The sequence below is a fragment of the Euprymna scolopes genome, chromosome 14, assembly GCF_053919585.1.
Source record: "Euprymna scolopes isolate OS-2025 chromosome 14, ASM5391958v1, whole genome shotgun sequence".
Lineage (NCBI taxonomy): Eukaryota > Metazoa > Mollusca > Cephalopoda > Sepiida > Sepiolidae > Euprymna > Euprymna scolopes.
Window position 1 is genome coordinate 21,074,622 of NC_136495.1, and position 23,243 is coordinate 21,097,864.

Sequence of the window (23,243 nt, forward strand, 5' to 3'; positions counted from 1 at the left end):
CTTCTCAATAATTCTTGTAAATGTTACTAACTTATTAAATTCCAGGGGGGATCTAAATTTATTAACTATCGAGTTGAAATTTTGTGTAAAGACTCAAAATAGGTTTAGAATACACAAATTGAAAAGAAAAGGTTATTTATTTTATTAAAAAAGAAAAATATTGACTTTCCTATAAATAAGAAATTGAGAACCCATGATATATTTTTGAAATCAATATACTATACATTTAAGATAAAATTTACACATTATCGTAAGAAGCGAAACAGTTCACGCAAAATATTGCATTGCCCTTTTGGCATTAAGTTAGTGGCTTACTATTGAAAGACTCATTTATATATTTATTTTTTAGAAAGCAAAATATAAGATACTGGGTACATGTGATATATTCTAGAAATCGAGATTATACATTCAAGATAAAATGTACACGTTATGGTAAAGAGCAAAACACAAAAGTTAAATTGCATTTTTAGCCATGTTAGTGGTTTACTATTGCAAGACTCATTTATATAAGTTCATACTTCATCAAACAAATAGAACTTTAGCAAATTTCACAAGAATTCTTAAGAAGATTCCAATAATTCTAGAACAGAAGTTAATAAATATAAATAAAATTTATCATTTCTTCAGAGTAATTATACAAGTTTTAAGACTCCTTTCATTAAAAACTGACCTTGTATCTAACTTTGCTCTCATAAATACGAATGCAGAGGCAGAACCGAGCTCGCTTCTATGCCATACTCTTCCTCTCATGACACAACTACCTGTACATATCGCCCTAATTTTTGATGGAAAATTCTTTTTTACTTCATCTAGTCTCATGTGGAATTTCCTCTGTGTTATCTTTACACACTAAAGTCCAATATCGATACAAATAATTCTTGCTTAAAATAAAAAAAAAAATTAAAATTTAAGTGTTACATTTGAAGTTATCTCCAAACCTTACCGTTTTGTGAATTTTATTTGGATGCGGAAAGACGAGACGATGAACACTGACAACAGTGGTGACAAGAATGATGACTTTGCCCTGGTGCTCATGAACACTTGTACCACCCAGTAAGGGTGTGTCCTGAAATCTGTAGCGGACATGCGACCCAACAAGGTTATAATCCAAAGACTGTTCCACCAACTCCAAAATATCCCCTGTGGTTCGCCTGGTTCGAAACAAAGAGAAAATCAAAATAAAGTTTTAAAAAATACAAATAATGAAACATGCATTTTATATCTTTCTTTCTGGAAAATTTTTTGGCATTTGTCCAGAATTTTCCCTAAATTAAAAAAAAAAAAAATAATGCAGAAAAATATTTATGATGTACATATACGTAACTGAATGAAAAGATCATATTCCAAAAATCACGTAAATTGATCAAATAGTTTTAAGAAAATCATTTTTAAACGATCATTGGAAATCTAGTCATAACAAAGCTAATCTAGCAAGTTTGAATTCTTGGAGTATTTGCCCTTGTTTCTTCCAGATCACAACATGAGATAGTTATTTCTAACTAATAAAATTTGATTTTCTGAGAAACAAATCTACTTGATCAATTTGAGTTTTGGACATTTTTGCTCTGTCAAAGCATGTAGATCATATTGATCTTTTTTTTTTTTTGTTTGTTCATTTGTTTTTTAATATATGGGGAACTCTGAGGAGGAATTCTGGACCAGAACCAATTTCTTCTCAGAAAATATGCCAAACAAAAGTTTTTAATGAGTTATTGAGAAACAAATTGATTTAATGAGTTATTGAGAAACAAATTGATTTAATGAGTTATTGAGAAACAAATTGATTTAATGAGTTATTGAGAAACAAATTGATTTAATGAGTTATTGAGAAACAAATTGATTTAATGAGTTATTGAGAAACAAATTGATTTAATGAGTTATTGAGAAACAAATTGATTTAATGAGTTATTGAGAAACAAATTGATTTAATGAGTTATTGAGAAACAAATTAAGCTAACTGTAAACTTTGTGATGAAATAAAAAATGCAACATTGTAAGAACTGAAGTTATGAGATATAAATCAAATGGGAAAAAATGTCAGAGAGAAAATGAGGTCCTGTGAATTAAGAACAGTTTTAGCGATAAAACAATCTTAAGCAAATCCTAACATGGCCTGATAGACAGAATAAAATAGAACTAGTTTTGTCTTTCTCCCACCTGCGGGATAAATATCCAACACCAAAATCATTTCACACCTCATCGGAACAGGCTGTCATGGAACATCAAGAGTAGCTTTTTTAGAGTTAACCGTTTTTTGAAATGTACATTCTTGAATTCTGATCACATGACCCATGAAGGAGAGGATAATTCACATATTTGTACTACTTTTTAATTTCTGCACAATTAGAAAGTGGATTTACAGTTTATTTTCAGCAGCCACGCAACTCTCACTGCCTTTATTTTAACCTTTAGTCCTCACATTCCATGAGAGATGTTTCTGACAAAGAGGAAAGAATTGCTGTTTTCTAGGTCAGAATCTATTCCATGTAACATTATTATTGGTAAGTTATTTTTACCTTGAAGTAGTATTTTTTTTAGTTTCTTACAACAAGTGGTTTCATGCCTTGTCTGCAGCAATTTAAAAAAAAAAGAAAAAAAGTATGCTTACCAATATATGAATCTGTTACTGGCAGCAGAGCTTGGCTCTGTACTGTCTTGGTAGGCATATCCACCAGATGTGTTCGAAACCTTAATATCTTGGAGGGTACTGTCAGATCCACCTTAAAAAAAAATACATAAAACAGAATTAATTCATTATACAAGTTCAAAGAGTTTTGTAGATCTCGTTTCCCTTATTTCATCCTCTATTCTTAACGTTCCACCAATTCTGGCTAAAAGCATAATTTTCATTGTCACTTTTTGTAACATGTGTTCGAAACCTTAATATCTTGGAGGGTACTGTCAGATCCACCTTAAAAAAATACATAAAACAGAATTAATTTATTATACAAGTTCAAAGAGTTTTGTAGATCTCGTTTCCCTTATTTCATCCTCTATTCTTAACGTTCCACCAATTCTGGCTAAAAGCATAATTTTCATTGTCACTTTTTGTAACATTTAAAAAATGCAAAAAATAAAGTGTGCATAAGGCAACACAGAACAGAGTAATGGATGATGCGCATCAAATTTTAATACAAGAAGTGTTTCCTGTGAAACTAATTACATTTATGACTTGATTGAAAAAACAACTATGAAATGTGTTCGTTTAATGTCGGAACAGACCACTTCCTTGAATGTGTCAAATTCAAAGTGAGTGTTTGTTTTTTTTAATTCAATTTTCACCTGAAACAAGGCACAGTGCCACTTTGAAGTAGGGGGTTACTATCGGGGACATAATTTGCAGGGACATTATGACGGGAGATGAGCATATTACACTTGAACTTCTGTATGTCAGTACAGTCAGGAAAGCAGAACCCCGGAAGGGAGTTCCAAAGTCTGGCAGTTCCGGGGAAGAAACTATTGATGTAGAAGGCTTTCTTACACCTAGAGATCTCTACTGTGTAGGGGTGGGATTTAGCTGCTTGTCGAGTTTGTCGGGGGTATTTACGTCGAGGGGGTACAAGTGCTTGTTGACTGTTGCATTATCTTAGGAAAAGTTTAAACAAATCACAACCATATAAAATACATAGGTTGTTATCAATGCAATCATAAAATTATAACAGCAGAAAGAAATAGATTTTAAGAAAGGACTCTTTATTAAGATGTTGTCATTACCTTCTTTTCTGCCAGTGGCGAAGGGAGACATTCAGAGCTACAGATATTTGGGACTCCTTAATCGTCGATCTCAGGTCATTATCTATGTGGTTCAATTTCAAAACTTTCAACCAACTACCTATTCCTCTTTCAGTTGTCCCTTTTTTTTTTTTTAATGTAACATCATATCTGCTTCTGATACACAAGAGGTCAAGACAACGTCCAAGTGCACATTGAGTTGACCTCGACTGAACACTACTTTCTGTTATTCTCAACTAACAAAAATTATATATTTAACAACAGGATTGTGATCACATTAAAAAGGGAAGATGAACACAGGCTTTTCATCTTCAATTTGCCAAATTTAAGCTTCTGTTCATTGGTCAAGGAAAACTCTTCTCAAATCAGATGAAGCTATTTTTGGAATCCAAGGGAAGTAATTCACTGTCACAATAGACAAATGCAGGTAAGTATTTTAAGAGAAAAAGGTAACACTTGTTTTTTTTATTTGTCACAGCTTAAAAAATTGACAGAATGGCACAAAATTTGAAATTAAGTATTTTTCAGATACAAGGTGTACCATATAGCAGTAGAGAGTATCAGATTGGTGCAATAGTTTTTGCCGGTTTGTGGAAGGGATATTTTAAATCATTGTGATATATTTTATGCATATTTTCATTACTTAAACATATGAACATGATTAATTTATAAATTTTTCTTTCGTATTATTAAAGCATAATCCATATTTTTCTGTAATATATTCAACCCATGTTGACTCGAAATCGATCTTCTTTAGTCGACAGAAAAAAGAAGTCATCTTTCATGATGATAATGCTTGTTATCACACAACACTACTAATCAAAGATCTCATAGAAGAATTCGGTTAGGAACTCTTGCCCTATTCTACACATTCTTCTGATTTTGCTCCCATGAATTATCACTAATTTCAAAGATTACAAAACCATTTAGATGGTCTTAGATTAGCATCACGAGAAGAGATTGAACATGAGTTTGAATCCTATTTCAAAACCTAAAGAATTTTACAAACGAGGCATTTATAAGCTCTTTGACAAATGGAATCAAGTTACAGAGAGCAAATATTGTTATGAATAAAGATTTTTAAAAACAGTTTTTCATTTTCAAAATGAAATTTTAATTCAGTAAAAACTTTTGTACCGACTTAATACAAATACCAATACAACTACTGATTAAAAAAACAAATAAACAAAAAACAGCTCCCAAACTAGTCAGAATTTCACCAATTTTGTCAGGAAGCATTCCAGAATTATACTACTGATACTATCAATAATAAACAATTATAGGTATTAGAGATAACTGTAGTGAATTTAGTGTAAAGAGCTCGTGAAATGCGATGTTAATGCAGGCCAATTTTATAATCGTGATAATGCAATGGTCATGATTTTTGGGGGTTTAACAAGATAAACGACACAATATTTTCCTACAGATTGTTCCTATTTACAATGCCTCCCCACGGGACAAAGTTAGACACCAGAGTCATTTTTTAACGTGGAGAAAAGGAACAAAAATAAAAATTGTCTCAATCGTGAAGGATTTCTCCTCCACTGACAGAGAACAAGAAATTGAAGTGCAGCATCTGAAGAACAGATACTACACTGTGATCTTGTCCCGAAGGCCAAGTACGGTGTACTTTAAAAGAGTGTTTTACTATTTATGTGCAATCAAAATAGGCAAAACTACTTTCTGCTTATTAACTATACAAGCAGGGAAATGATGGTGGTCAAGTTGTTAACGATATGAACTGAGGACTTTGTTGTTTCAAATTAGAATTCAGTTTGTTTCACAAAATAACTTTCACTTTGGATGTTGGGAACCATGGTCCCTCCTGTAAGTACTAGATGTTTTCTAGGAAGAATTCAGACTAGAAAAACATCAGGAAAACCAATGTAAAATATAGAATCTCTGGATTCATATGATATGATGATGATTACAATTGAAGCAACTTTGGTCTATCGTTCAAACAAACTGGGCCTACCAATGCAAAGTATTGTAAATATTTCTTGCAGTAACATCGAAACAATAAAACAGATTTAATCACAACTTTTAGTCGAGAGTTTATTTTTGGTAAATATTTTTTTAGGTCAATACCTAAAAAAATATTTACCAAAAAATGAATCTGATTTTTTTAAAATAATTAAGCCTGAGAAAAAGTAATAGAAGAAATGTTCAGACTAAATTTTACAAATGACATTTTTTTTTTAAATAAAATTTTTCAACACAAATACATCAAAATCAGCATTTTCTACACACAAATACGTTGATAATGTAACTTAAAAATCATAATTGATACCACATGAATGAGAAATCCTTAAAGACTAAGGTAAATTTTTTTTCCAATCCAGTGTACCCTTTTTGAGTTGGATTTTCGCCACATTTAAAACCTGCCTAATTCTGCTCTTGTGGGGAGGCAAGTAAATTATTATTTTTAAATTAATTCTTGTTTTCAAATGGGATCAGTGAAATATTTACAGCCATTAAAAAAAATTTATATCTTCGAGAAAAGAAAAATGTGTAAATATCATATTCGATTTTTTTTTTTTTTTTTTTTTACATAGGCATAACCCTTTATGTAGGCCAGAGCCCACTCGAGGATAAGGGTTAAGAGTGTACAATAGTCAATTGGACAATATAGTAATTGTTAGTAATGGAAATTCGGTAAATTTGTTAACATAAGTGGAACACTGGAACAGTTCATCAAGAACTTGTTTACGTTAGACTTGAAGACAACCATATTGTAGTCAGCTGGAAAGCAGGAAAACGGAAGACAATTCCACAAGCGTGCAGTTCTAAGAAAGAAGTTTTGTTCATGGAATCTACGTTTAAGTTTAGGCATAGATAAAGAGTGGGGGGAATTATTGATAGTGTTTTCAGCTAGACGAGTGTTTCTTGTGAAAGTTTGGCGAGGGGGGGGACCATAGACTGAAGGTCATCTGTTTCATATGCTGGCATGTGTTGGACAGCTTAAAAAAAATTGACTTTAAAACTAACTTATTTCAGGCCACATGTTTATCTCTTTCTCTCTCAAGTCCATCCCTATTACTTCTTCTCAGGCTTCCCATGGTTTTCCCTGGTAACTGACCCTGTTGCCTCAACTACTAACCCAAGCAACCTCATCCATTTTCATCATGACAATCATCATATTCAGTTTAATGCGTGTTTTAAATGATGGCATATGTTGGATGGCTTTCAAAAACTGATTTCAAAACCATCTCTAGCCAGGTTTTTATTTATCCTTCTTTTTCCCAAATCTCGAGTGACCAGAATATTTTATAGCAAGCCGCACTCTCCTCAATGGTTTACTTCCACATGTGCTGCTGCCATCGAGCAAAGGCAACACGCGTACCACAGATTTAACTGATATAAATCCAGTTCAGACAGAAGTGTATAGAAACCAGAAATAACTAAGAAAGAAATAGCGACAGCTAAGAGAGAATTTACTGAAACCACTAAAAAACGCATCGAAGCACAGAAATTAGGAAACCGTGACTTCTGGAAAATCTACAACAACAATAAAATAATGAGCAATCAACAATTCCCCAACTATCCAACAATCATGAGATTGTTTGTCAGCAATCGAGAAGGCTAACATGCTTGCCAATTGATTTGCCTCCAACCCCACGCTGGACCCTGCTAACCACCCTTTTCCGGACTTTCCTTTGCGGACAGACGCCACACTAGATGATCTGAAAATCACCCTTCTCAGGTGCATGCTATCATAAAAAATCTTAACACTTTAAAAGCATGTGGACCTTATCTCATCCCGGCTGTACTATTAAAAAAGTGCTCCGCCGAAGTAGCTCCAATCCTCTCCAAACTTTACAACAAATGCCTTAATGAATCTTGCTTTCATGCCTGCTAGAAAACTGCTTCTTTGGTACCAGTTTTCAAGAATTCTGGTGAAAAAACTGACCTAGTAAATTACCACCTCATTAGCCACCTCCCACTTTTCGCCAAAATATTTGAGTCCATAATTAACCAAGCTCTAGTCCATCACCTTACAGATGCTAAACTTCTGACCAACCAACAATATGGATTTAGGCAAGCCCGATCCACGGTAGACGTCCTAACTGTAATCTCTGAGCGTATATACCATTCACCTGACAAAGCAGGGGAGGTTAGAGCGGTAGCTCTAGATATATCTAAGGCTTTTGACAGGGTATGGCATGAAGGTCTTCTCAGGAAAATCAGATCATACGGTATCACTGGAAGAATACTTAACATAATTAAATCCTTCTTAAATAAGAGAAAAATTCAGGTTGTCCTCAATGGTTGTACATCCAAACAATATGATATAAATGTGGGAGTGCCTCAGGGGTCTATCCTTGGACCTCTATTATTCCTAATATTCATAAATGACCTCTCTGACAAAATTGTCTGTGAGATGGGTATATATGCTGATGACACCACACTCTATAACAGACACAACAGGAAAACAAATGAACACATTTCTAAAGAAATGGTAGAAACACTAGAGGATGACCTCCAATCTGTAGAGGAATGGGGACAAAAATGGATGGTCACATTTAATGCTGCCAAGACAAAACCTGTTTCCTTCAATAACGACAAGAAACCTTCTCTACCACCAATAGCAATGGCTAAAGACTCTTTATCTGAAAGCACATCTTTTCAACTCCTCGGCCTAACATTTACAGGAAACATGAGTTGGAACAATTACATTGAGAGTATTGCCAGGACCGCTGCAAAAAAGGTAGGTTCTCTCTACCATGCTAGAAAGCTACTAATGCCTGAAAGTATCCTGTACCTCTATAAGGCCACCATCCCCCATGTATGGAGTATTGTTGTCATATTTGGGCCGGTGTATCTGCTACTAGTCTCTTACTCCTAGACAAGGTTCAAAAGAGAGTCGTCAACTTAATAGGTCCTGAACTATCATCCAAGCTTCAGTCTCTGTCCCATCGACGTAATGTAGAATCCCTCTGCCTGTTCTACAAGTACTTTAACGGTGAATGTTCTGACGAACTGCAAGCACTTGTACCCCCTCGATGTAAATACCCCCGACAAGCAGCAAAACAGCAAAATCCCACCCCTTCACAGTTGAGATCCCTAGATGTAAGAGAGCCTTCTATGCCAGTAGTTTCTTCCCCAGAACCACTAGACTTTGGAATTCCCTTCCGGGTCATTGCTTCCCCAACTGTACTGACATGCAGAAGTTCAAGTGTAACGTAAACAAACATCTTGCTGCCCAACTCCCCACCTAGTACCCCTGTAGCCTGTGTCCCTAATAGTAGCCCCCTACATCAAAGTGGCAATGTGCCTTGTTTGGGGTGAAAATACAATAAAAAAGAAAAAAAATAGATCTTTCCTAGAAACTCTAAAGAGACTTTGAGCACTGAAAGGAACAGAACATTTTTTGCCAATTGAATCAGACTTTTTTTTGTAAATTCTTTGTTTTGAGAAAATAGAAAGTGGACCATGGGTTTAGTTTACGAACCCTCATCAACCTCTTGCTTCCCTTATTTTGTCCTTTAGTCCTCACATTCTATGTACAAAGTTTCTGACAAAGGGGGAACAATTGCTCTTCTGTATCAGAATCTATCCATCTTACACTTATTGTTGGCTGATTTTTAACCTTTAAGTATTTTTTTAACTCCTTACATCAAGTGACTTGATGCCTTGTTGGAGCAATTTCCATTAAAAAAAAGTTTTTGCAAAATAATTTTTGTTGGTTCCCACTGTTTCAGAACTATTTTCTTTTTCTATTTACCACTAGCAAATAAATATTTTTTTTTTTCCTTCATAAAATCACATAATGAGAGCTGTTAATTGAGTGAAGGAATGATTGACGGATGGGAGGTCAGAATTTAACCTTTAGTAAACAGAAGTTGGTGAAACCACATGACTTCTGGAAGGAAAATCTTCCCATTTTCGGCTGACAACTTAAGCAAATGGATGCAAAACAGGAACTCCGGTTTAATGAAGCGCGTTTCTCTTTCTCTTTTAGAAGGGTAGCCCACACTTGTTAAAGTCCAGAGATGACTAATCCTGTTTGTGAATATTACAAGATATGCATATGAATAAAGTTCTTATAAAAATTAAACATCAGTCTACAAGTAACTATAACCAGTCAATAAAGAACCTGGGTTCTCAACAACGATAACGGTTTCATAAAACATATCACAGACAATTGAAACTGGTACAATAATTTTATTAATATGTGTTATCTCCTATATTCAATCCTTGATTGATACAGTTATATTCCAATATCATCTACTCTTTTTGATCTCTGATTTCTGCTGTCCATTAAGATGGATAATTATACATGTTCAAGCGGATTAAAAAGCCATTCTTAACATGTTATTTGAGAGGAAGATACTCATTTATTAGAAGAGATCATATCTTGCTTGTCACCATGATTCCATTTTATTTGGCTATAACCATACAATTTATAGTCTTGGCTATAACCATACAATTTATAGTCTTGGCTATAACCATACAATTTATAGTCTTGGCTATAACCATACAATTTATAGTCTTGGCTATAACAATACAATTTATAGTCTTGGCTATAACCATACAATTTCTTTCAGTCTTTGCAGACTTTTTTGATATGGAGTATTGTTGGCTTGCAATATCCAAGAGTTACCTCCCCTACCTGAAGGTCCTGGATATATCCAGTGGTGAGGCCCCAGCTTGCGGGCTTTGGGGAGTGTGGAGCCACTCTTTAATTACCATTGCTCCCAGGTCTGCTTTGACCCGGAGTGGTAATACCTGTTAGGGTCCCAACTATGGGTTAAATAGAAATCGACTTGAAAACAACAAATATATTCTATTAAAAAATCTGTCTTCAAAATCTTTGGATTCAGCATTAAATAACCTGAAAAGGGTTGATATGCCGTAAAACAAAAACAACCAAACCCTACCTGAATCCTGGAATTACTTGCAAACGTGAGAATGTACTCTTCAATAAATGTGCAAAATTCAGAACAAGGCTTTTCACTCTTTCTGGCTTTAGGCTTTAAGTTAGACTTAACTGACACGCTATATCATAGCATAGTTTTCACAACAACACAGTTTCATTGGACTTTACTTTCACTTTCAGCCACAGTTAGACAAGACTCCCAGACAATTATCTTTGTATAGCCTTCTGTTTTTCTACAGGTCACAGATATCAGTTGCATTTACTTTTACATCTGGTCACACATACCTCTATAATTGTTTGCCCTGGCAATACATATCTATTTCAATTATGTTTGGGATTATTAACGCTTTCCATCATCTTGATATCATTCACAAAGCCATTGAACCAGCTTCTCTTCAGGGTTGGAAAAAACGATATGGAGATCATCCGAAAACCTGGCACAGAACGGGGAAACAGGATTACAGAGCGGATCCTGGGTCCTTGTATTTATCAGGGTTCATACAGATTTTTTATGCTTATTTTCAAAGCCTTCTCCAGACAAAATTCAAATTTTCAAAAATGTTGGAGTTTGTTTTACAATCCACAACAATTTGAAAAAGTGATGAAAAAGAGGAATTCGACATTGGAGAGCCCCATCCACATAAGGAAAGTTTTTTTTTGGGGGGGGGGGGTAAAGGAGGAGGAGGGCGATCATTTTTATTAATGGCCACTATCCCCCCCCTCCCCAAATTAAATTATAAATGAAAACAAAATTAGAGGGCACCACCATGGAACAGGCCAACTTTGTGAATTTGAATCAGATCACCCACCTTCCCATCCCTCCAACCAATTAAACGAATGTCAACCATTGTGATTCTTTGTAATTGTTCAATTTTTATGCATAACAATATAAGTTTCAACTCTGATCTAATCTATTTGCTTTAAAGTTCAGAGTTGAATTTCAGTCACTTCAGGAGGTAAAATTTTTTAAACACCTTAAGAAATAGTTGCTCTTACAACATCCATTTACTGCAAGGGTGTCTGCGAAGCGGGTACCAAAGTGTATAGTAAAGTGTAGCGCAAGTATCAAAACATTACACTTCAGAATTTTTGAGATGAGGATAACTTGCATGGTTTGCACTACGATTCTCATCTTGGATGTTATTCTCACATTTTGACCATTGTAACCTCTGACCTTGTTCAGATACATGCTGTCAAAGTTGAGAATATTTACACCAAACTTTGGACTCTGCACAGAATTTCAAACAGGACTCATTATTCAATCTACGAGGATAGCTGGCTCTCTGTCAGCCATGGCCGGATAGTTCATAATTGTATTCATATTATTGCCTGTGCTGAAGATTGAACCTTCAACCTTCAGAAGACTGTCACTTATTACTTAGCAATTTTATTAGTTGCATCATAGGTCTGTATGGATCATACAGTTTGACAAGATGTCAGTCAGTAAGGATAGAAGTTTTCTGAACTTACTCTCCACACTCCTAATCTTTTAAAAATTTTTGGATCAATTTGCTCTAACTGGAGATGGCACATCCAGTAGGATGCCAGAAAATTTCAGTATTTTGAGCTTAACTGGTTCAGTTTTTATTGAATCTTGGAAAAATTATGGAATATGTATTCTAGGCAACAGGGTAAGTAATAAGGCACATTTTTTTTTAAACACTATATAATCTGAGCACATTTTTTAAAAAACTATGTAATCTGAGCACATTTTTTTAAAAAACTATGTAATCTGAGCACACTTATAAAAGCTATGCAGTACTTATACAGAATGAAAACTATTTTTTTTTTAGATAAAATTAAATTCAATTTTTACGATGTCCCTTGTTTATTAAATTGTTAGGTGAAAGTACAGAATAGTTACAAAATGCTCTACCCATCCCCATGTTAAGAATGAGTTTCTAAATAATAAAAATATATATACATAAAACACACAGGTCGTTTTTGTTGTTTTAATAAATCCTTTTTTTTAATTCAACATTTATGACATCATAAAGGATTTCTTCCTAATTTTTGACCTGTTTTAATGTATGATGTCATCCATTGTGCATGGAAACAAACAACAACCACAGAGTTTTACTATATATCATATAAAGTATACTTTGTTTACATTGTATGGTTTTCTATTGCTCAATTAAATAAAAAAAAACTTGTACTTTTTTAAATACAACTTAGAAATTAGTGTTGGGACAATTAATCGGAATCAGATATATGAATCATTAAAATCAGAACTTTTAGGAATATTGGAATCGGTATTGGGAAAGTTTTTGTCTATCTTCAGATGCTAAAAACGATTCCTTTATCTTTTTTTTTAAATTGATTGTTTAAAACAAAATTTTCTGTTGCTGGTATTAATAATAAAATAAATTTTTATTGATTTTGAACTACCAGTAAAACTAAAATCTACATATCATCCCCGACATAAGTGTATTTTTACGTTTGCGATATGTGCACAGTTAACGTGTTTTTGTGGTAATCGGGGGGGGGGGAATAGCAACTTTATAGTTAAATATTTAAAGATTTATAAAAACTTGGGATCAGAATTTGTATCGGAGTCAGGAATTTAGTATGGAATAGGTAATTGTATTGGAATCGGGAAAAAAATTAGAATCATCCCTTCATTATTAGAAATACATCAAGTACAGAATCAGAAAGAATATATAGTTTTACGTAATAGCAAGCGCTATCAAAATTGCTCCCCGAACTAGAGAGACAAGTGTAGAAAAGATTGTATTGGAATCGGGGAAAAAATTAGAATCATCCCTTCATTATTAGAATACATCAAGTACAGAATCAGAAAGAATATATAAAGAATATATAGTTTTACGTAATAGCAAGTGCTATCAAAATTGCTCCCTGAACTAGAGAGAAAAGTGTAGAAAAGATTGAATTTCTCGTAAATAATACATCCATGATTTTAAGTGATTTGTTCATATAATCATGATACATATCAGTCTGACAGGTTTGTTGCTGTTGGGTTGAGATGTGGTTTTCTCCACCCTCCCAAGCTTTACCTTCTCTTTGAAAAGAGGTTAGTTTATTGATAATCATCTAAGGTGCCCCTACTGGGGAATGCTAACAGAGCTGCTCAGGCATTTTTTATGCCAAAGTATGTTGGCTTCTTAAAACTATACATGGCTATATGTCTATCCTCCTCACAAGGAGTTAAAGATATTGATTTTAAAAGTTTAAATTCTAATAAATTTTCAACCACTTGCACAATTCGGACATTTTGAATTCCATTTACTGAGCTCTTTTTAACTAATGTGATCAAATAATAATAACCTGAAAGAAAAAAAATAACTAGCTAAGAAAGAAATATAACTCAAGTTCATAACCTACTAATTTAACTAGAAAATCATGAACTGGAGTCAATCTTTGCTTCCAGACTGGTTTAGAAAAATAGCGATTATTTTTCTTCCATCTTTTTCATTTTTCGGCGTTTTACCTGTACGATAAAACTTGCTATAAAGTAATTTTATAGAATCACTTTAATCTTCAAATGGGTTTTCTTTTGGGCAGAGGGAAGGGGGCCTTGCACGCGGACTTAGGCTTAGTGGTAGAGCGAAATCTGTCTCCTTTATGATCAAGTTGTGTGGAGTTGTTTAAGGTGCATGTTCAGAATAAGAACGAAAATCCAAAAGTCATAAAATTGAATTTCCATTAAAAACCAATGTCATGTCGCAATTAATAATATAAAACATGTACTTTCACGTTTTCATAATCATCCGACATTTTTTTTTTTCTTTTTCAATGTAGCTTAAACAAAGAAAGTGACTCGTAGTTACTGTTTATTATTTAAATATAACTTGCAAATTACTTTGGAAACCATTCTTATTATTAATAAACCTCTGTCTCATAGAAGAGATATTGTGAGTTTGCTTTATCGTTATTGTCATGGCAAGAGCTCGATTGAGCTCCAATCTATGGTCCCCCTTCGCCAAACTTTCACAAGAAACACCTGTAGAGCAGAAAACACTATCAATAATTTCTCCCACTCTTTATCTGTGCCTAAACATAAGATTCCATGAACAAAGCTTCTTTCTTAGAACTGCATGCCTATGGAATTATCTTCCGTTTTCCAGCTGACTACAATATGGTTGCATTCAAGTCTAACATAAACAAGTTTTTGATGAGCCGTTCCACTTAGGTTATCAAATTTACTGAATGTCCATTACTAACGATTACTATATTGTCCAATTGTCTACTGTACACTTTTCTTTAACCCTTATCCTCGAATGGCCTCTTGACCTTGATAAGTGGTGATGCCTATGTAAAAAAAAAGTAAATAATTTTCTACATCATTTTCCACAATTTTTGGATATTTTATTTATTGCGATAATTAAGTAGAAAACATTGGTTCTAATTGAAATTCAATATTTCGATTTTTGTTCTTATTCCGAACAAAAGCCTTGTCTTATAAAGGGTGGATATATATATATATATATATACACCCACACATGTACATATGTAGACCGTCAATCCTTCCTGAACCCTATTGTGAGAAAAATAAGTTAAACAATTCCCTTGATTTGAGAAGGTTAGAGGTCAGATGAGGGTCAGATTCTCTTTTAATTTTTCAAGATCTGGTAACATTTTGGCTCTAGCTTATACCTGCTGCTGGCTGGAAGTGATTTGCATATGTGACAGTTACTTGTTTTTTAAGAGCATTGCTTCCTTCCAGCAGTAGCCTTTGAGTTGAGTGTTTGTCGTTGGGTCAGTTCAAGGTGTCTTTTCCACCTTAAAAATACCTTGGTGTACTTCCGTAAGGTGCTCCTTCTGTGGCTTACTTCTGGAACTCTTTGAGAAGTTCTGATGATGGTAAGTTCTAGAGAACCTTAATTTGTTACAGTCACTGGAGTTCTGACACACAGGTTTATGATTAATAGTCTTGTGTTTCCTGACTCACGGCAGAGCTGGGAGGGTCACGATTTAGGAATATTTCGCAACCTATACACAAGGCCCAACTCTGACTTATCCACTGCTTTGATGTTGGAGAAGTTTCAACACTATCACTAAGCCTAAGTAGGGGGGGGGGGAAGCTAACACCCCACCCAAAAATGTTGCTTGTGGAGGGGGGGGTAATGTCAAAACTATGTCGGAACCTATTTTATTCTAAATAATTTAGGTGTTTAAAATATAAATTAACTTATTAATAATGAACCAGTGTCCTTAGGATTTTTTAGAAAGAAAAAAAAAAAAAAAAAAAAAAAAGAAAAGAAAGTACTTTTATTTAAGTAGATTTAAAATTTAATGAATAGAAACCAATTGGAATGCAGATATGCGTGCGTTAAAATCTAAAATTCAAAATGTAGAATGTCTTGTTTATATTTTGGAAGGGGTAGAATTTGGGAATAAATAGTAAATGTAACAATACACATGAAAAAATTGAAATAACTTAAAATATTTCAATATTGGTATACATAGAAAGAGCTTGATGAGCTAAGAAAGAATCTTTTTAAAATCTGATTAAAATTAAGGAAGTTATGACTATTTTTGTGCCTCACACGTTTGGATGTTTTCCCCTCTTTAAGACCATATGCGTTTTGTCACATTTTTTACACTACTTTTTCAGTAAAAATGTCATATCTTTGTTAAAACACAAGACTAAGCAATGAAATTTACCATATAAGTGTATTTTTGTACAAGGAATCAGAATATGCGACTGAAAATCTCCCAAAGTTCATGGTTTCCAACTAATCTGCAGTAAATGTGCATAAATATGCTGCAATTCCTTAAAAATGCCATGTATCCATAAACAGAAAAGAAGTTGGAGAACTCAAAGTTGAATTATAATGTGCTTTATGTACAAAAATCTTGAATCTAAACATAGGACCATTTAAAAATGAATATATTGCAATAGTTCTTTTGTATTATTGTAGATTAACACCTGTTTAACACCACCCAACCCCTTCTGACCAGCCCTCCAAAATGTGATTCTACCTTTTTAGGCAATTATGTATGAAATGCCATGAAAAACTTAAATGAAAGATAAACAAATTATTTTAGAATTTAATGTAAAATAATTCCCCATTACAGGTCATTCTAGCGTTTTAGGGCAGTTAACTGGGTTTTTTTCTATGGGAGATAAATCCTGTATGCTTTTTGTTTTGTTAAGACAATTATGTGTGGTTTTAAGAGGGTTTCTATGCAATGAGAATATGGGGAGGGTTGCCATTCGGACTTTGAATTAATTGTAGGGCTAAGGAAAATTGTGTGTGAACATACTGAAGACTTGACAGAAACAAAAACAATATTAGAGGGGAGGCCGGTTAGTTTCACAAAAATTTAATGTAAAATAATTCATCATTTCCAGGCCATTCTAGCATTTTAGGACAGTTAATTTTTATGGGAGATAAATCATGTGCATTTTTCTTTAAGGAAGGACCTATTTATTGTTTGTTTCAGACGCTTGTATGTGGCTTACAGAACTTAGTGTTATTGTTGGGGTTAAAAACTGTTTTAGGGGGAGACTTGCCACTCATAACTGGGGTTAGAGGTGAGGTTAAGAGAGCTTTTTTTTAAAAAGAGCGTTCATCCATTACTCATAATTATTGGCTTTTGAAAATGTTATGGATTAAATTTGGAATATCATATTACTATTAAATATGTAAACTTATGGCAAAAAAAAAAAAAAAAAAAAAAAAAAAAAGTGTGTGTGTGTGTGTATATATATATATAACAAATAAATGTTATGCAAAGCATTAAGCAAGATAAGTTACTTCTCTACCTAACTGAATAAGTTTTTACTGTTTTTATTTAATGTAAAATATTTATTCGATTTGAAAAGTAGGTAATATTCAGCGCTACCCGAAAAGAAAATATGGCTGCAATTTCTATTTACATTTTTTTAAGTCTTGATAATCACTTCAAAGTAAGAAATGAAACAAAATGGTGAATGAAATCCACCCAACAAATGTCATGGTAACATTTATTGGGTGGATTTCATTCACCATTTTGTTTCATTTCTTATTTTGAAATCTTTGAGACTTCAAAAATGTAAAGAGACATTGTGGACACTTTTCTTGTTCTTCGGTAATGCTCGCTCAACACTTTTTTTTTAATTACATTTTCACCCCAAACAAGGCACATTGCCCCTTTGTTGTAGGGGGCTACTATCAGGGATATAGGCATCAGGGGTACTGTGTAGGGAGTTGGGCAGCAAGATGTCGGTTCACGTAGCATTTGAACTTCTGCATGTCAGTACAGTTGGGGAAGCAGGGACCCAGAAGGGAATTCCAATGTCTAGCTATCCTGGGGAAAAAAACTACTGGAGTAGAAGGCTTTCTTACATCTAGGGATCTCTACTGTGAAGGGGTGGGATTTAGCTGCTTGTCGGGTTTGTTGGGGGTATTTACGTTGAGGGGGCACAAGTGCTTGCAGTTCGTCAGAGCATTCACCGTTAAAGTACTTGTAGAACCGAATAAACATTTTACATTAAAAATAAATAAATAAAAAGTATCCGGTTAGGTAGAAAAGTAACTTCTTGCCTTTGATAAAATTTGTTTTTGACAACTTTTTTGTACCTCTGTGGATTGTAATACGAACCGTTACTTCATTTTTGTTTTGTTGTCTTAACTGTAAAATGCTGTTTCAATTTCAAATAAATATCTTACAGGAAGTATATATATATATATATATGAGAGAGAGAGAGAGAGAGAGTATGTGTGTTCAACAGGTAAATAAGTCAGCAAAAGTTATATTTAGTTTTAATTTAATTACGAAATTTCGAAGAAAATTTCATAAATTTGTTTATAAACCTGTTTCATAAACCTATTTTCGAGGTTGAAGGTGTTTATTCCATAGGCCGTTTATACTACACTGGAGCAGGTCGTTAAAAATACCTTTTGCTTAATAAGTAAAAAAAAAATTACAAAATAAAAAGCTTCTTAATTGTAGTTTGATGCGTTTTCTAACTGCTTTTAAAATTTCAAGAATATTGATATAGATTTTTAGGGTTTGTATTACTATACACAGATTCGAAAAAGTTGTCAAAAAAACAAATATAACAAATAAATGTTATCAAAAGCAAGATAAGTTACATTTATATTCATGTTTTCATTTTATGACGTTCGCATTTTTATCACTATTTGCTCAAAACTCTTAAAATATATAATGTACATTCATATTTATTAATTCATTTGAAAGTATATTCATTTCCGAACAAAACAGTAGTAATTTGAAGACTTGAGGTGCTTTGGTTTAAAAAATATGGCTATTTTAATAGAACTCCCTTGAAATCTGTGATTATCCAAAGCGTTTTTTCTGTCCGTGTGTATTACTAGTAAATGCTGCTTGAAACCAATTCGGATGCCTAAAACAAAAATGAATTACTTCGACAGCATTTGAACCAAACTGATTTTTTTGTTCAAAAGTTTGGACTCTTGCTCTATATAAAAAACAAAAATAAAGGAAAATCTATATGTATCCTTAACAAAATGAAAATATCATATTCCAAAAATCACGAATTGATCAGTAGTTTTATTTTTATATAAGCAAATCAAATTTTATGAGTATCCAAAGAGTGACTGTCTCGCCTGCCATTCTGAAAAAAAAAAAAATGTTAAGAAACAAAGAGAGGTACCTCAACAATAAATTATACTTTTTTTAAATTCATCTTGTAATGCCCACGAATTCCTATTAATCGCTTATAAATGATTTTCTTTATAAAAATAAAACTACTTGATCAATTTATGTGATGTTTGGAATATGATATTTTTGTTTCGCCATCGATACGTACTGAATACATATTTTCTGCATTTTTGTTTTTCAATAGAGGAAGGGGATAGTGCAGTTAACATTCAAACCAGACACACACTCAAGCAATTCGCCTCCTCCCTTGAGGCTTGTATTTACAAATATCCGAGGACTTAGAACTAACTTAGATGATGTACAATCATTTCTTCTAGCAAACTCCCCGGATATATTAGCACTAAATGAAACTAACTTGCACTCCTCCATCCCATCTAACATCTTTAACATGTCTGGTTATTTTCCACTTTGTCGTAAGGATTCCGACAGACACATGCACGGACTTGGAGTCTATATTCGTAACACCCTCCCCATGTTTAGGAAATCTAAACTAGAATCAGGTGACCAGCCCTTCATGTGCTTTAAACTAACTTTACAACATAGCGTTAGCTACCTGTATTTTCTTTATTGCTCTCCATCAACCCAGGACTGTACTATAATCAATCATGTCTGACAGCATAGATGTATCCCATTCCATGACACACACAGTAACATTCCCGACCCGTCTCCCAGATCGCCAGGACCAGCAAGCCTCACTTTTGGATCTATTTCTGACAACTGTTCCTGATGATTGTGTAACAAATGTTCATTGCCTACTCGGGAATGCTGATCATGCTGTGATAATGACAGACATTAAACTCTCGATCCCAAGTTGAACAGCCATTGCTCAAAACAACAACGTACTACAATAAGGCTGACTGGGAAGTGATTAGAGATCTCATCAGAGATGCCCCATGGGGAAATATCTTTTCTCTTCCAGCAAAACAGGGCGCAAATGAGACTACCGAATGGTTGTAAGTAGCAATTGAAGCATATGTTCCTACACAAAAGTTCTATAGCAAACCCCGCTCTCCCCAATGGTTTACTTCTACATGCGCAGCTGCCATTGCTCAGAGGCAACATGCATACCATAGATTTATCCGGCATAAGTCCTGTACAAATAGATAAAAGTATATAGAAGCTAGAAATAATTGCAAGAAAGAAATAGCAACAGCTAAGAGTAAATACTCTGAAACCACCAGGAAACGCAAAATTAGAAACTCGTGATTTCTGGAAAATCTACAACAGTGTAATAAATAATGGGCAATTGACAATACCCCCACTATCAAACAATCACGAGGTTGTTTGCACAGCAACTAAGAAAGCTAACATGCTTACCTGTCAGTTTGCGTTAAACTCTACCTTGGACCCAGCAAGCCATTCCCTCCCTGATTTTCCTCTGCGGACAGAAACCACGCTAGATGATCTAAAAGATCACGCCCTCCAAAGTACATGATATTATAAAAAACCTAGACACCTCAAAAGCATGTGGACCTGACCTCATCCCAGCTGTGCTATTAAAAAATGCTTTGCTGAGGTCGCTCCTGTTCTCTCTAAACTCTTTAACAAATGCCTTAACGAATCTTGCTTTCCTGGCTGCTAGAAAACTGCTTCTGTGGTACCAGTTTACAAAACTCTGGCGAAAGAACTGATTAAACTATCACCCAATTAGCCTCCTCCCTCTTTTCACCAAAATATTTGAGTCCTTAATTAATCAAGCTCTAGTCCACCACCTTACAGCTGCTAAACTTCTGTCAGACCAACAATATGGATTTAGGCAAGCCCGTTCTACTGCAGATATTCTAACTAATCTCTGAACGTTTATACCAAGCACTGGATAAGGTAGGGGAGGGGGAGTAGCCCTAGATATATCTAAGGCTTTTGACAGGGTATGGCACGATGATCTTCTCATGAAAATAAAATCCTATGGTATTAATGAACGAATGCTTAGCATAATTAGATCCTTAAATGAGAGAAGAATCCAGGTTGTCCTTGATGGGCGTACGTCTAAAAATTTTCATATAAATGCGGTTGTACCTCAGGGATCGATCCTTGGATCTTTATTATTTCTGATATTCATAAATGACTTACCTGATAAAATTGTCTCTGAGATGGGTATATTTGCCGACGGCCCCATGCTCTATAGCAGGCACATGGGGAAAACTAATGAGCACATATTTAAGGTAATGGTCAAAGTCCCAGAGGAAGATCTCCAGTCTGTAGTGGAATGAGGTCATAAAGCTAGTTTCCTTTAATAATTACATGAAACCTTACCAACCACCAATAGCTATGGCTAGAGATATTTTACCTGAGAGCACTTCATTCAAGCTCCTTGTTGGAATAGATACATTGAGATCATTGCTAAGGCTGCTGCAAAGAAGGTGGGCTCTAAAGAGAGTCGCCAACCTAATTGGTTCTGAACTGTCATCTAAACTTCAGCCCCTGTCCCACTGATGAAATTATCCCTCTGCCTGTTTTACAAGTATTTTAATGATGGATGCTCTGACGAACTACAAGCACTTGTACCCGCCCCCAACAAAAATACTCCCGACAAACAGCAAGGTCCCACCCCTTACACAGTTGAGATCCCTAGATGTAAGAAAGCCTTTTACTCTAATAGCTTCTTCCCCAGAACTGCAAGACTTTGGAATTCTCTTCCGGTTTCCTGCTTCCCCAACTGTACTGACATGCAGAAGTTCAAGTGTAATGTGAACAGACTAAACTAAGCTGCTAAACTTCCTACATAGTACCCCTGGAACTTAGGTCCCTGATAGTAGCCTCCTTCATCAAAGTGGCAATATGCCTTGTTTGGGGTGAAAATGTAATTAAAAAAAAAAAAAAAAAAAGCAACTAAGAGGGGGGGGGTCAAGTTTACAATAAATCAATGTTGTTAGATGTTAGTCAACAAAGATGGTCGTCACCGCATTCTTTATGTGCCGGCGACCATCTTTGTTGGTTAACACTTCGTAAAAAAAATCAATATTTGCAATTAAAAAAGAGCATTTAAAACACAAAAGAATGAGTCATAGAAAAGTGGGTAAATTTTTACGACCTGCCCCAGCTTATTATAAACGCCCCAATCTCCCCACGTTAAGAACGGCTTTCGGAATAACCCCCCCCCCAACCTCGAAAGCCGTTCTTAACATGGGAAGGTTGGGGTGTTTATACTACGCTGGGGCAGGTCGTAAAAAAAAATACCGATAAGTAACTTTTATTGGCTATGATAATATTTGTTATATTTGATTATTTATAACTTTTTTTCGTTAGTTGGCTTCATTGCACAATCCTCGGCTTACTTATTAGGTAAAGAAAGATTTAAAAATTTGAAAACTGTTGAAAATAAGAGGACAATCGGGTTAAAGGTGATTTTTATGGAAAAACAATTTCAAGTTCTACAAACACGTGCTTGCTTTACAGCAATTGACCAGTTTGATTCCATATCTATAGAAAGTAAATACAAAACCGACATATTGATAATAAAACGAGTTAAATTACATTTTAAGACAGTTTATTTCAGAAATAACTTGTTTTTGCTTTTTTTTTAAATACAAAGTGAGAAAATGAAAAAGTGAAACGACGGTCTTAAATATTTATATTTTTTAAAATACGCTGAAAGCCTTTAGCATATCGTTGTTTCCCAATTATTTTAAGTCTATAATTAATAATAAACGACATCGACGAAAAAAAGAAAAGGGGTTTATAAGCAAAAGAAAATAAAAAAAAAATAAAAATAACTTTGTGTTTTTGTTTCTGAACGTGGCGGGGTCTTCAGTTTTTTTGAATTAATTTCGAACATACATTGCCGGTAGCTTATAGCCAGTAAAGGACTACGATGATAGCAAGTTTATGGGACCGATCAGCAATTCTTAGCAAATAAATAAAATGTCACCTGTATTGACAGTTATTTCTTTCCAGTTGGCCCCATAGGTTTGTGTACGGGCCACTTCGCGGTATAGCATAATTCGACTAGACGTAAAGTCCGCCATTATTATCCTCGAACTCCTTAACAACGACTACGCGCTAACTGGAAACGTTCAATTGGATAGCCACTATCAAACGA

At 34.3% G+C, this 23,243-nt stretch overlaps 1 protein-coding gene across 1 annotated transcript in view; it reads right to left on the reverse strand.

Moving 5' to 3' along the window:
• Positions 1–23,243, reverse strand: part of LOC145292894 (nuclear pore complex protein Nup160-like) — a 122,418-nt gene extending 99,175 nt beyond the window's left edge. Inside the window, exons 1-3 of the mRNA XM_080139030.1 lie at positions 23,073–23,243; positions 2,609–2,720; positions 944–1,151 (exon numbers count right to left, since the gene is read on the reverse strand). Of these exons, the coding sequence (XP_079995156.1) occupies positions 944–1,151; positions 2,609–2,720; positions 23,073–23,169 (417 nt within the window). The 5' untranslated portion in view covers positions 23,170–23,243. The remainder of the gene's footprint in view (positions 1–943; positions 1,152–2,608; positions 2,721–23,072) is intronic.